Source organism: Pundamilia nyererei, unplaced genomic scaffold, assembly GCF_000239375.1.
Source record: "Pundamilia nyererei isolate P.nyererei 1_Seehausen unplaced genomic scaffold, PunNye1.0 scaffold00285, whole genome shotgun sequence".
In the NCBI taxonomy this organism is placed as follows: Eukaryota; Metazoa; Chordata; class Actinopteri; order Cichliformes; family Cichlidae; genus Pundamilia; species Pundamilia nyererei.
In genome coordinates this window covers 59852-72904 of record NW_005187686.1, presented here as the reverse complement: position 1 = coordinate 72904, position 13053 = coordinate 59852, and the positions used below count along the sequence as shown (strand labels likewise).

The window sequence follows — 13053 nt, the reverse complement described above, 5'->3', positions numbered from 1 at the left end:
ATAGGCCCCGCTGATCGTGCTGTAACAGTGGTCTAATGTCCTCTCCTCTCTGGTCGGGCATTTAATATACTGCTTGTATTTGGGAAGCTCATGGCTCAGATTGACTTTGTTACAGTCCCCAAGAGCAATGATGAGAGAGTCCGGGAATGTCCGCTCCATGTGCAGTATCTGCTCCGCGAGTGCGCACTGAGCTGCCTGCACATCTGCATCTGGCGGGATGTAAACAGCGGCCAGGATGAATGAAGCAAACTCCCGCGGAGAATAAAACGGTTTGCAGTGCATGCGACCTTTATGCTCTGTGATGTGGTTTCTCTCGGTTGTCTGTGTGATGTGGTCACGTTCAGGTTTGAGAAATCCCGTTCAGCCCCTCTGCCCTGTGCAGACTCAGTGCTCCGGCCCGACAGGTGGCGGTGTTCACCTGTCGGCTGGCAGCAGCAGAAGTAGAAGAAGAAGACGCTGCTGTTAGACAGTCCGCCATTTGCTGACCCTCGGATCCTCCGGTAGCTTCTTCTTCCCAACAAATCTGCTACAGCTACACCTTCACCTGAAGCGGTACCTGCGCGCGCGGCACAGCGGCGGTGATGGCGGCCGACCGGCGCGAGGACAAAGGTGAGTGAGGAGGACCTTTGTTAGCATTAGCATTAGCATTAGCCACGAACTGCCTTTGTTTGATGCCGCTCGGAGCGGATCGTTAATCGATAATAACTGTGATGATCGATGCTGCTGACGAGCGCGTGACCATTTGATGTGTCTGTGCGTTAGCAGCTCGTGTTTGATCCATCACGACGCTGATGAGCGGCTCGCTTTCACTGCATCAGACTCCGATCAGAAAACTGCTGATTTTACGGCTGAGGCCGCTTTAAGCACGCCTGAGAACAGGTGGAACCGGAACCTAGTTCGTTTTGGGCCACAGTAAGCTCTGACGTGTTCGGGGGTGAGGGGTCAATGATTTGGTCGATTTTAACGACACATCTGATCGCATAAAAGCGAACTAGGGAGACTGTTTACAGGTAAACAGGCTGGTACAGAGCTGCTGCCCTGTGATTGGCTGAGACGTGTGGCTAAATCCAGCAGTGATCAGAGGAGCGTAAACACGACGAGAGCGTTAACGAGTCAGCTTCCTCTGTTTACCTGCTAAAACACTATGGTAATTGATGTTAAATCACTCATCTGGACAGGACCAGGCGATGTTCAGTTTCCTCTGATGCTTTTATGGGCAGCGGAGATTTTTTTTAAGCAACGTGTTCCTGAAAGCTGTGAACAAAGCTCCAGATTTATTTTTTATATAAGTTTTTATGTTAGTGTAATATCGATGGGTCTCTCTAACATTCATGTGGAGTTAGTTATGAGTCCTTTCCGACATGATATGTTTACAAACGTACTTTTATTGGGTCAACAAGTTGTGGACTACTTACTTTACATTGTGCCCGGCTGTGCCAAGATGAACTGATTGTTGCTTGTGGGCTCCAACAGGTATGTGGTTTCTCTAGGTTTACTTGTTAACTTTCATTCTTCAGATGTGAGAAATCAAATCTGATATATCAGCAGGTGTGTCACCCAGGCTTTGGTCTATAAACACCAACACAGACAGACAATAACAGAGTCCTCCTTCTGCCTAATCAGCCAGGTGTGCGTTACCTGTCCTTCTCACACGTGTGTGTGTGTGTGTGTGTGTGTGTGTGTGTGTGTGTGTGTGTGTGTGTGTGTGTGTGGTTTCAGATGGAGAGCTGAACGTTCTGGAAGATTTACTGACTGAAGCTCCTGATCAAGATGACGAGCTGTACAACCCCGAGACAGAGCGTGACATCAGCGACAAGAAAGGTACAGACAGTACTAAAGAGAATACTAAAGACAGTACCACAGACAGCACTACAAAGAATACTACAAACGGTACTACAGAGAATACCACAGACAGTTAAAGAAGATAGACAGTATTATAGAGAGTATTCTAAAGGTACTACTGTAGCTGGTACTACAGATGTTACTATAGCCTGTTAAACATACTGACACTACTAGACAGTATCACGAACATTCCTGACCTAAGTTATTAAAAACTGTGCATGTTATTAAGCCCTCATCGCTGTCTGTCAGGTACGAAGAGGAAGAGCGAGCGTTCTGACAGCCAGGATCTAAAGAGGCTCCGCTCCTCGTCAGGCCACGGTACTTCTAGGTCATCATCCTCCAATAAGAGAGCTCCAGGGCCATCTCTGTCCTCCTCTAAAAAGGCGTCGAGCCCTCGCGGCCGGCACTCCACCACTTACCGTCATGAGTATTATGATGAACGAAAGGGGAGACGTGGGGCCCGAGAGGTGACGAGGAGCCGTGGAGGAGAGGACGCAAGACGGCGAGAGTCCCAGAGAGGCCTGGAGGGTCTGAGTCAGGTACTGCTTACACTAAAAGTATAATTTTAACGGTTTCCAGCCATTCGTATTAACTTCCTGTTTGTCTTCAGAAGTTACGCCGTGATGAGCGGCGAGCAAGTCCCCCCCCCCATGAGGAGGAGAACCAATCAGAGGACGAGACAGGAGCAGAATACGGCTCAGAACAGGCATCGGGCAGCTCCTCCCCCGCTGCTTCCCATGTAGAGGAGGAAGAGGAAGATGACCAGGAGGAAGAGGAGGAAGAGGAGGAAGAAGGTATGGAAGAAGAAGAAGAGGAGGAGGAGGAGGAAGAGGAAGGAGAGAAGGAGGAGGAGGATGAGGAGGAAGAAGAAGAGTACGACCGTCGTGGTGGTGAGGGCAATGACTATGACACACGTAGCGAGGCTGGTGATTCACGCTCCGCCTCCTCTGTCAGCTTCTCTGATGATGGCGAGTCAGCACACTCAGGCTCCGCCTCCGAGGCCTCAGGTAACCATAGAGTTAGTAATGTACATTTTTCTTTTCAAGGAGAAATAAAAAACGATGACGTAATGTTTGAAATTACTGCTTTTAATTTGAAAGGTTCAGAAAAGAAGCGGGAGAAGCTGTCATCGTCGGTCCGTGCAGTTCGTAAAGGCATGGAGAGTAAGGACAATATTCCATGGTTACTTACCCGTTACTACACTTATACCTTTACTGAGTTGCAAGTAATCAGATTACAGCTATTTCCTGTGTTGTTGTAGATCCAACAAGCAAGCTGCGTTATATCCTGAGAGATGCCCGATTTTTCCTCATTAAGAGCAACAACCACGAGAATGTGTCACTGGCCAAAGCTAAGGTACACGTTGACCCCCTCGCTGTTCCCCATTGTTCCCCTTTTCAATCCATGTCACCTCCCTCATGGTTCCAACTGTCATTTTCTGTTGTCACCCCTTCTCCTTGTGTTGTTCCCCTCATTGTTCCCTCTCTTTCCCGTGTCTTCCCCAGTGTAGTTTGTGTCATTCCTTGTTGTTCCCCTCGATTTTCCCTCTGTCATTCTCTATCGTTCCCTGTCACCCCCTGTGTTGTTCCCCGTTTTGTTCTGATAGCTGAGGATGAATTGGTGTTTCTGGCGGTTACAGGGTGTTTGGTCGACACTGCCGGTGAACGAGAAGAAGCTCAATGCTGCCTTCCGCTCAGCTAGGAGCGTTGTTCTCATCTTCTCTGTGAGGGAAAGTGGAAAATTCCAAGGTATGAGGAAAAGAGGTTTTCAGTATCATATGTCGTTGTCTGTTCACCTTATTCACCTTATCCTCTTCTTAACTCTGATTGGTCTGTTTTGTCTTATCCTCAGGTTTCGCTCGTTTGGCGTCAGAGTCTCATCATGGTGGCTCTCCGATCCACTGGGTGCTCCCTGCTGGAATGAATGCCAAGATGCTGGGAGGAGTCTTTAAGATTGACTGGCTCTGCAGGTAAACAGCTCCATCCAGTAGGTTTATACTCTGTTTCTATTGGTTGCTGGTGAGTGTTTGACTTCTCCTAGACTGATCTCGGTCTCCGGTTCTGATTTTAAATTTTATGGACAAAATTTTATGGATGAACTGGAGGCAGAGGGTATTGGGTTGATTCTGGGCTTTGACCAACAGATCGAGGATATTGGCTTTGAAAATAACTACCTGTGAAACGTGAAATCCCTGGCTGGCTGGCTGCTGTTTGGGGTGTGTCCATGTCTTAGGTCAGCTCTTTAGCTCAGCGGTCCCCAACCCCCGGGCCAAGTCATTTGGTACCGGGCCGCGAGAGTTGAGGCTCGGGTGTGAAATGTATGGTTTTCAGGGTTTTTATCGGTTTTTAGCGTTATTTTGTTATCGTTTTTATCGCTAACTCGGTTTTCCTGGGTCTGTTCACGTGTGTTATGAATAAATCTCCAGGAGTCGCCACAGCAGGCTGCTCTGTGTTTTTGCGTTGGTGGATTTTGGGGCTCTGCCTCATGACGTTTGCTGAAGGTGTGAACCTCTGGAGCCACCTCTGCATAGATGTAGTTCACGTGTTGTGTGATGGTTCACCGCTGATGCCCTTGCTTGCTGCTTGCTGGCTACTTCATTCAGTGTTGTCTTCTTTTTTATTTCCTTTTCAGGAGGGAGCTTCCTTTCATTAAGACCGCCCACCTCTCCAACCCCTGGAACGAACACAAGCCGGTGAAAATTGGACGTGACGGCCAGGTCAGCTGACTGTTCTATTACGAATCACGTTTTCCTGTTCCATCACATGATGCAAATCTGTGTCTCTTTCAGGAGATCCAGCCGGACATTGGTGCTCAGCTCTGTGCCCTGTTTCCATTGGATGAGAACGTGGACATTCACCAGGTGGCTCGCCGCATTCGTCACAAACGTCGCACACCATCGGAGCCGCGGCCTCGGGGCCGACCACCACAACGTGAACCGGGAAGGTTAGCCAATCATCAAGCTCCTCCTCCCGCTTCCTGTTCTTCTTCTTCTGCTGTGACCACGGCGCCACCTGATGCTGGACGACGGAGACAGCCGCTGCCCTTAGCTGGCGGCTAGCTTTCCCGTGGCTCGCGTTGCTGGCTCTCTGGTTGTTATTTTTCCAGTCTGGAGCTTCCCGGAGCGAAGCCTCACTCTGCATCTTTGGTCGAGGTGTTAAAGTCAGGCAGGAAGTGAAGTCCTCGACAAGCGTTAAACAGCTGACGTCACAGAGGAAGTTTAACCCTTCACTTGAGTTTCATTTCCTTTGAAGTGTGAGCTGAGCAACATCTCTTTGTTTTATTTTGTAATTTTTAGCTGAATTTTGTTTTGTTTTTTTAGGTCTGTAGTCTTTACGTAGCTGAGCTGAAGTTTTGTTGTTGTTAAATTTGTCCTTTGAAGCTCTTTGTCTTCGCAGGATTTTGATACTTCAGAGGTTAAAAAGTGAAAATTTGTAGCTGGACTGAAGCTGACCCTTTCAGAATAAAAGCAGAAAGGACAAGCGTCACTGGCTGGACTGACGAAGGAGGGGGTGGGAGGGTGAGCGAGGTAGAACTAAAAAAGGAAGTAAGGGAGCATCTGAGACCCCAATGGACTGTTTCAGGTGTTTGACCGGGTTTTACAGGTTGGTCAGGAGGGGGCGGGGCCTCTGGACTGAATCCACTGAGGTGTGGTGAGTCTAAAGGGGAGGGGCCTCAGGACTGTATCCAGTAAGGTTGTGTGTTGTGGCAAGGCCTCTGGACTGTATCCAATGAGAAGTGTGGTGTGTTGGGGGCGGGGCTCCCTCTGGTTGTATGAGGTAAAGTTGCAGGTGCCTAAAAGACTGAAAAAAAAAAACATACCCCTGGACTGAAAAAAGTGACCCCTCCCCCACATGAAAGGACAGTCATGTTCCCCTCTTCCTCCCCTCTCCTCCCACTGGCACACACACACAGGACGGCGAGCTGGTTGTCGATGTGTGTGTGTGTGTGTGTCGCTCTGATGGACGAATACAGTGAGCATAAAATTAATCGAATGGACGGAGCGACAGAAAGACGACGCAGTTTGTCATTTCTGTTTAAGGACTGTTGCTGGTCTGGAAGGGGCGGGGCAGGGCTCACGGGGCGGGGCTTTGTGTATTGATTGACAGGACTGCACCATCATCATCATCACCCCTCACCTTTTCAAAATAAGAGGGTTTATAAAAGCCTTTAACATGGACTGATGAGGAGAAAAACTGTTTTTTTTTTAAAGTGTTGCCCCTCCCTCATACGCAGCAGAAGCGGTATGTTGTCCCTTTCAGAGGTTCTTCTTCATTTGTTCTTTTTTTTTTTTTAATTGTGTGTGTGTGTGTGAGAGAGAGAGAGAGAGAGAGAGAGAGAGAGAGAGACTTTGTCAGACTGCAGATTCTGTTTTCATCCTTCAGAGTGAAACTTTTAAAACAGGAGATTCTGTGTGGACATCAGTTGATTTAAAAATAAGCCAAAACAAATTTGGAACAGCACTGGAATAGGCCCAGAGCACAATGAGAATAGGATCGGTATATGGTTGGAACCGGATCAGAACAGGGCCTAAAAAGGACCAGAGTAGGGCAGGAACAGCACCTTAATTCAGCCAGAATGGGAATGGAACACGATCTGAACAGGGCTAGAATAGGACCAGGACAGGATTGAAACATGTTCATAATAGGACTGGAATAGGATTAGAACAGGATTTGAACAGGGTCTTTATCAGCGTCTGACTTTCTTGCGTTTAAACATCATGTTACAGACAAAGCTGTTTCCACGCACAAATTGAAGGTGTCACCTGGTGTAAATGTCCAAATCAGTCTGTCTTTATCCTCAAAGCTTTCTGTTACTAGACCTGTGTGATATCTGATTCGTCCAGGTAAGCGTCAGGTGAAGTCACAGGTGAAGTCACAGGTGAAGTCACAGGTGAAGTCACAGGTGAACCACACAGAGCGGCTGATTGTGTTGCAGTTCGAGTTTGTGTGTGAAAACGGATTTGGGGGAGGGTGGGGGATTTCTTCTTGTGTTGGAGTCTGATCTGAGGAAGTATCCGGTTTGTATTGGTGTGTGTGTGTGTGTGTGTGTGTGTGTGTGTGTGTGTGTGTGTGTGTGTGTGTGTGTGTGTGTGTGTGTGTGTGTGTGTGTGTGATGGAGTGTACCTGAGTGCATGTGTGTGTCTTACCTGTGGACTTGTTTATGTAGGCGTCGACCTGAAGAGTATGACCTCCACGGCAGGAAGCGACTGCGACCTGACGGTCCACCAGACTTCAGCCAGCGAGCAGGTTAATGTGCAGCTTCCATTTAAACAGCCGACTAAGACCCAGATTTTCAGGTGCAGGTGTCGAACACACCTGTTACCTGAATGTTTGCCATTCACTGTCACCTCAACCGAACTTTATGTGTCGTGCTTTTAGGGTTCATCCAGGACCTGAGGAGCCAGCCAGTGGACAGGTGAGACACACCTGGAATCGGGTTTCTTCTGTATTCCTCTTAGACCCTGAGTTGATGTAATCAGACTGATATTAGAAACGTCATCACATCTTCAAATGTCTTTGACCAGACATCCAGAACAAACGCTGCACTGTTCCTCCTGAATCTGAGTTTCAGCTGACAGCAGACTCTCCTGTACCCAGTCTTAGACCTTCCAGGTATATCCCCAGCTGTGATCCTTCTGGTTCACCTTATTACAAAGGGGATCATCACCAAAGTCTGTCAGTCCAGAGTTACTGGTGGGTATTTCAACCAAGACTGGCGCATGACGTGCAAGAACTGGGGACACATCCAGGAAGTCTTTTAGCTACTGTGATGGGCAAGTCATGCACCTGATCTTCAGACTCTGCTTCCTCTCTGGAATGGTTTGCAGAGGAATTTAGGAGCTCCTCAGAGGTGTTCCTCCACCTCCAACTATACGTCCAGAGTCTAGCAAGCTCAAAAGGACTCTATTCAGCTCGATAGCTCCTCTGTTGTTCACCATATGGTTAAAGGGTTACCAGACGACAGGTACCAACCACTTTACAGCCAAACTCCATGCATCTGATCCAACTCTCCATCAGGTGGTGATCCGTTCACACCTCAGCTCCTCTCCTCACCTGAGGCCTTAGATCTGGTGATACAATTACAAAATTATGAACACCCTTAAGTTCAAACATGGTGTTCGTTATAGACGAACCAATAACAAAACACCACTCAGGTTCAGGACGAGCAGGTCATTCTTCCCAATCGTGCCAGATCGAGGTGACATTGTTGTTGCCCTTGGCAGAATTAAAGTGGAGCTCCTAGATGTTTCTTGGGGTGAGGTGCTGCTCTGTGCTCAGTCACGGAAACAACTCTAGTCCATGAAGGAACCCCTAAACATCCAGGTGCCGAACTCCAGTTCCAGAAGCTGAGCTGGCTTCTCAGCCTCACGTGCTTGCTCAGATTCCTTCCATACCACAAGTGTGACGTCCTCCATTCCTGTTGCCGGTATGGGCTGCTGGGACCAGACTGTTGAGGTCTGCCCCTGTGGTTGGCGCCCAACTACCACGGCCACGGCAGGTGGTCTATACCCAACCATCACACCCAGGCAGACCCACAGGACCGCATCCACACTAAACTCTGCCACCTGCAAGTCCCTTCATATATTGATCAGAAACTCCTCCACCATGATAAAGTGAAGATTCAAAGGATCTAAACTTTCGTCTTGAATTTAAAAAATAATAATAATAAAATTTGAAAGTCTGAATTTCTCATGAATCTGTTCTCTTTCCAGGCGATTTTCTGGCGTAAGACGAGACGTGTTTCTCAATGGGGTGGGTCCAAACGTTTCACTTCATTGATTACTTATCACTTCACTGATTGTTTATTGATTAGTCTGATTAGTATTGATTAGAGGTGTGGGTGAACATAAATAAAACTGTAAATTAAAAACAGCCCGTAATCATCACAAATACCACATGCAGATCATTTGATTTCAGACAGGAAGGGGTTTTCTTGTGTTTAGCTGTGTCCTTACCTGTGTTCACCTTTGTCCTTCTTGCTTCAGTCCTATAACGAGTATATGAGGGATTACCACCACAGTGTCGGCCCCCCGGCGCCCTGGCAGACTCTGGTATGAATAGGTTATTAATCACGTTCTGATCGATTGTTCCTGCCTGTGACGGATGATGAAAACATGCATTTTACCTGGAAGCAGGAAACTGTTTTTGTGTTTTAAGATGTTGCATGAGAATTTTCAGATTAAAAGCCTTTATTAAAGTCACTACAGACTGATCTAATGATGATGCCACGTGTGTCATCAGGCGGGCTATCCCGGCGTGGAGCAGCCACCCCCACACCATCCACCCTACTACCACCACAGCCACCCACCGCCTCCCCCTCACCAGGCCTACCACCATCATCACCACCCACCCCTGCCACCACACGAGGCCCCGCCCCCTCGCTTCAGAGATAAGCAACGAGCACCGCAGCACCGCGCCTTCACGTCCAGCCCAGTAAGTTCACTCAGTCCAATCAGGCGTATTGATTAGTGATCAGCACAGCCTCTTACTGTTTTTTTGTTTTTGTTCACCCTCCTCCATCATACAGCACGACTATGACATGCGAGTGGACGACTTCCTGCGGCGGACGCAGGCAGTGGTGAGCAGCCGGCGGGAGCGAGAGCGTCAGCGTGAGCGTGAGCGAGGTGGCCCGCGCCGTGACAGAGAGCGAGAGCGAGTGAGGGATAGAGACAGAGAAAGAGAAAGGGACAAGGAGAGGGGGCGGTACCGCAGGTGATCTGATGACATCACTTCTTGGCAGCCTGCACTGCTTTTTTTTTTTTTCTTTTTTTTTTTTTTTTTTTTGGCAGCCCGCACTGCTTTTTGACTGGTTTGCTGTTTTTGTTGAAAATTATGAATTAAAAACAAACAAACTGAGTGATGACATCATCAGTTTTATGTGAATAAAGTGAAAACTTGTACAAAGAAATATTTGGTCAAAACTTTTATTTTGGCAGCCTGTGTGTGACTCCTGGTGCAGTGCCAGATTTCCCACAATGCTCTGTGTTCATTTTTTTTTAATGTTTTGAGAGTCTGGTGATGCCCAACGTGAGGGTGGAAGCAATCTAGACCCATTACTCAGATCTAAGATGTCATAAGATAATGGAAGAAACTTTTATTATGAACATGTTTCTGTAACAATTTCTCATTTTATTCTGAAAAGTAGTGCAGTGTTTCCTGTTAAAGCTTTCAAATTAAATGTTTTTAAGTATGAAACTCATCCCGTTTCCCTGTTTTCTTCACTTCCTGTTTGGGGAGTTAGGACGCACTAAGTGGGGCTCCCTGCACATCCACGTAACGCTTCATATTCCTGCTTCCTCCCAGGAAGAGCTACACAGTGATGACTGTAGGTGACCATCATCATCATCATCATCATCTGGTCCAGTCTGTAGTCTCCATGATAGTAGTTGTGTGCATTTATGCAGTTTTAGCAGTAGTTAAGTCTCCAAGTGAAATATGAGCTGTTAGCCACAATAATTAAAGATGAATTGTTCTTCAGATGAACTAAAGTTTGGTCCGGGTGTATATTCAGGTGAGGATACCTGCCTCAGAGAGTAGTTTTGATACGTCACAGTGGGCGACCAAGGGGCAAGAACTGGAGCACCATTTTCGGGATCACCATTTTAAGATCATCCAAATTGGCTGCAGGACATGCAGCGTGTGGATAAAGCATCAAACTGAGACCTTCTTCACCTTGTGGTAGTCAACACAACCATGTAGACTAAAGATGTTCCTGGACTAATGTCTTAGTCGACTAACCATGGAAATTTTTTTTTGACTAATCGACTGGTCTAGCACTAAGAAACACTCAGATATGAAGTTACATTTGAGAACTGTTTAATGGAAGCTGACAACAACAAAGCTGTTTTAAACCATTAATCCCATTCTTAAATAATGAACCATGATGCTTAACTGTGCAGCATCTTATTGTGCATTAGCAACATTACATGTTATACTCCAGACAGCGAGGCAGAAAAACACTTAAAATAAAATGATGTTAAATATGATATGAAAACATGTTACGACAAAAGTTAACGTGTTATTAAAATATAACAAATGAACATCCAAAAAACTGCAACTGAAGAGTGCGACGTGCATTATGAACAATGAACGCTGTTCACCCACCCACTTCTATAAAGGTTAAAATCTAAAATAAAACAGTAAATCATTTAGTTGTTTTCTTCTGCTAATCTGAAGTGCAATCTCTCCAGCATGTCCCGGGTCTACACTTGGGGGACTCCTCCCAGGAGAACCTTACCCAGGAGGCGACAGTCTTAGATGTCTCCTTGTGATGTGGAGGAGCAGTGGTTCTACTGTGAACTCCTCCCAAATGACTGAACTCCTCACCCTATCACGAAGGCACCGTCCACCTTTTGGAGAAAGCTTTCCACCACTTGTATCTGAAATTTCATTCTGATAGAGTAAACTTACATTTATGTTTTATCTGCCCAAATATGTAATGCAGAATAGAGTGTTGAGGAAAAAAAAAAGCCACACTTATATCACACATTCCAATGGTAGAGATTTACACAATAGAGCTTGGAAGCAGGCTGGTGCACACTGACACCACTACCCAGAAAACAACTATGTAAATAATGGAGCTAGGGAGAGCTCTCTCTCTCTTCACTTCTATAGGCCTGACCAGAGGAGGGGATGTGGTTGCCATGGTGATGTGGGAAGAGTCATCTCCTGTTACAAAGAGATGTCCAATAGGTGCAGGATATGAAATGTGAGCCAGATACTAGACTCAAGCCAGATAAGGGGACCCAATTCTAAATCCGTGGTTTCCCCCGACTTTTTAACCAATCACATTAACATGCTTACTGCTTTCGTGTGTCATCCTTTGTCTCTCTGAGCCCTGAAAGGCAGAGGTCCATGGCTCTATGTAACCATTTAACAATTAATTTTTAAAAGTCATAATTTGAGCATTTTTTTCTCTCAAGAAAATAGAACACGACAATACATCCATCTACACACCAATAAACATAACATTTAGAAAACAAAATGTACCAGGAATTACTGCTGAGAGCACAATGAATTTGTGATTGGAAGCCAAGGCATCAGAGGGGTTTGTAACACTACAAATAAAAATATAATTCACATGCCTCCTTTTGTCGTTCAGTGCGTGAAGTACACTGAACGGATTGTCTCGGAAAACCCCTGCAGAAAGTGAACTCATCTTTCATTGTAGCTGTTCACAGTCACACCTTTGACACAGCTTTGTGACCACAGCCACAAATTCATGGCAGATGGCAGACTGAATAAGAGGCATCACTCTACACTGATGAGACAGTTTGGTTTATTAGAAAATATAATAGAGAAGCTGCATTTGAGGACATCTCCTCTGAAGCAGAGAATACAGTGCAGTCATGTGTTCTTAAAATGAAAGAAGAACCAAACTGTGGAGTATGTCTGCATTTGTTCTTTTGGATGGTTAAAACCTCCAAACCTATTTATATATTACTCCAAAAATGTCAAATCTCTCTTCAGTCCTTCTTCTCTCTTCCTGCTCGCTGTCTGCACTGCCGCAGGATGCAGCGTATCCCCACCCACCACAAAGCAGCGACGGTCATCAAAGCGACCAGCAGGGCAGCACCGGTGTCCAAGCTGTGGTACTGGAACCAGTTCAGGTCGTATGATGCCAACCGCAGATGCCTAGCTCCACCATGTCGCATAACAAACTCCACCCAGAAGACGGCGGTACTCAGTGGTGTCACTGGCTGGTCGCGGTGCACCGCTGACAGACGCTGCATGTTGGTCCTGTAGCTGTGCATGGTAAACAAACAGTAAGTCATATGACAGTTTCACTGTTAAACAGTAGTGCACTTTTATTGTGAAGGAATCAGGTCAAAGACAGGAAATAAAATGTTATTAAACAGGTCCAAATGTACAAAGATGAAACTATTAACAGGAAATATACAAACACAATTCCACACTAAAATCACCTTTACCTTGGCTGGTTTGTAACGACGTGCAGCGCCTCTGCCAGCCCCTCAGCTGTCAGATGGTTGAAGTCCAGGACGATGGCGGTGCCGAGGCGGCTCATACGGGCGAGATTATCAGGCTGATCGCCAAACAGTGGCACGCCCACCAGAGGCACACCATGAAACACAGCTTCATACAGACCGTTAGTGCCGCCATGTGTCACGAATGCCTTTGTCTTTGGGTGACCTGAGGACAAACAAATGCAGAGCTTTTATTGTGAAAGAACATCACAATCCACCTGAGGAAG

The 13053-nt window shown here is 46.6% G+C and overlaps 2 protein-coding genes across 3 annotated transcripts in view; one reads left to right on the top strand and one right to left on the bottom strand.

Annotated features, from left to right (window-relative positions):
• The first annotated feature begins 8 nt into the window (after positions 1 to 8).
• ythdc1 (YTH N6-methyladenosine RNA binding protein C1) lies at positions 9 to 9628 on the top strand. 2 transcript variants are annotated; one of them, XM_013915303.1, is made up of 16 exons: positions 9 to 609; positions 1720 to 1821; positions 2092 to 2381; positions 2456 to 2849; positions 2943 to 3005; positions 3104 to 3198; positions 3482 to 3590; positions 3694 to 3811; positions 4474 to 4558; positions 4631 to 4785; positions 7009 to 7088; positions 7221 to 7257; positions 8555 to 8594; positions 8828 to 8893; positions 9084 to 9275; positions 9370 to 9628. In XM_013915303.1, the coding sequence occupies exons 1-16, from the start codon at positions 582 to 584 to the stop codon at positions 9556 to 9558; spliced, it is 2043 nt and encodes a 680-aa protein (XP_013770757.1). In that variant the 5' UTR covers positions 9 to 581; the 3' UTR covers positions 9559 to 9628. The 2 variants fall into 2 exon arrangements, with proteins under 2 accessions (XP_013770757.1, XP_005750752.1); XM_005750695.1 differs by having other exon boundaries at positions 2453 to 2849.
• A 2487-nt stretch (positions 9629 to 12115) lies between these two features.
• Positions 12116 to 13053, bottom strand: part of LOC102196884 (UDP-glucuronosyltransferase 2A1-like) — a 13910-nt gene continuing 12972 nt past the window's right edge. Inside the window, exons 3-4 of the mRNA XM_005750732.1 lie at positions 12773 to 12992; positions 12116 to 12587 (exon numbers count right to left, since the gene is read on the bottom strand). Of these exons, the coding sequence (XP_005750789.1) occupies positions 12308 to 12587; positions 12773 to 12992 (500 nt within the window). The 3' untranslated portion in view covers positions 12116 to 12307. The remainder of the gene's footprint in view (positions 12588 to 12772; positions 12993 to 13053) is intronic.

Bases quoted from the DNA above. Each gene is read 5' to 3' on its own strand.
- ythdc1 (XM_005750695.1), top strand. From the start codon at position 582: ATGGCGGCCGACCGGCGCGAGGACAAAG. The intron at 3,591-3,693 runs GTATGAGGAAAA...TCTTATCCTCAG, and splicing joins GGAAAGTGGAAAATTCCAAG to GTTTCGCTCGTTTGGCGTCA. The intron at 4,559-4,630 runs GTCAGCTGACTG...TGTCTCTTTCAG, and splicing joins AAATTGGACGTGACGGCCAG to GAGATCCAGCCGGACATTGG.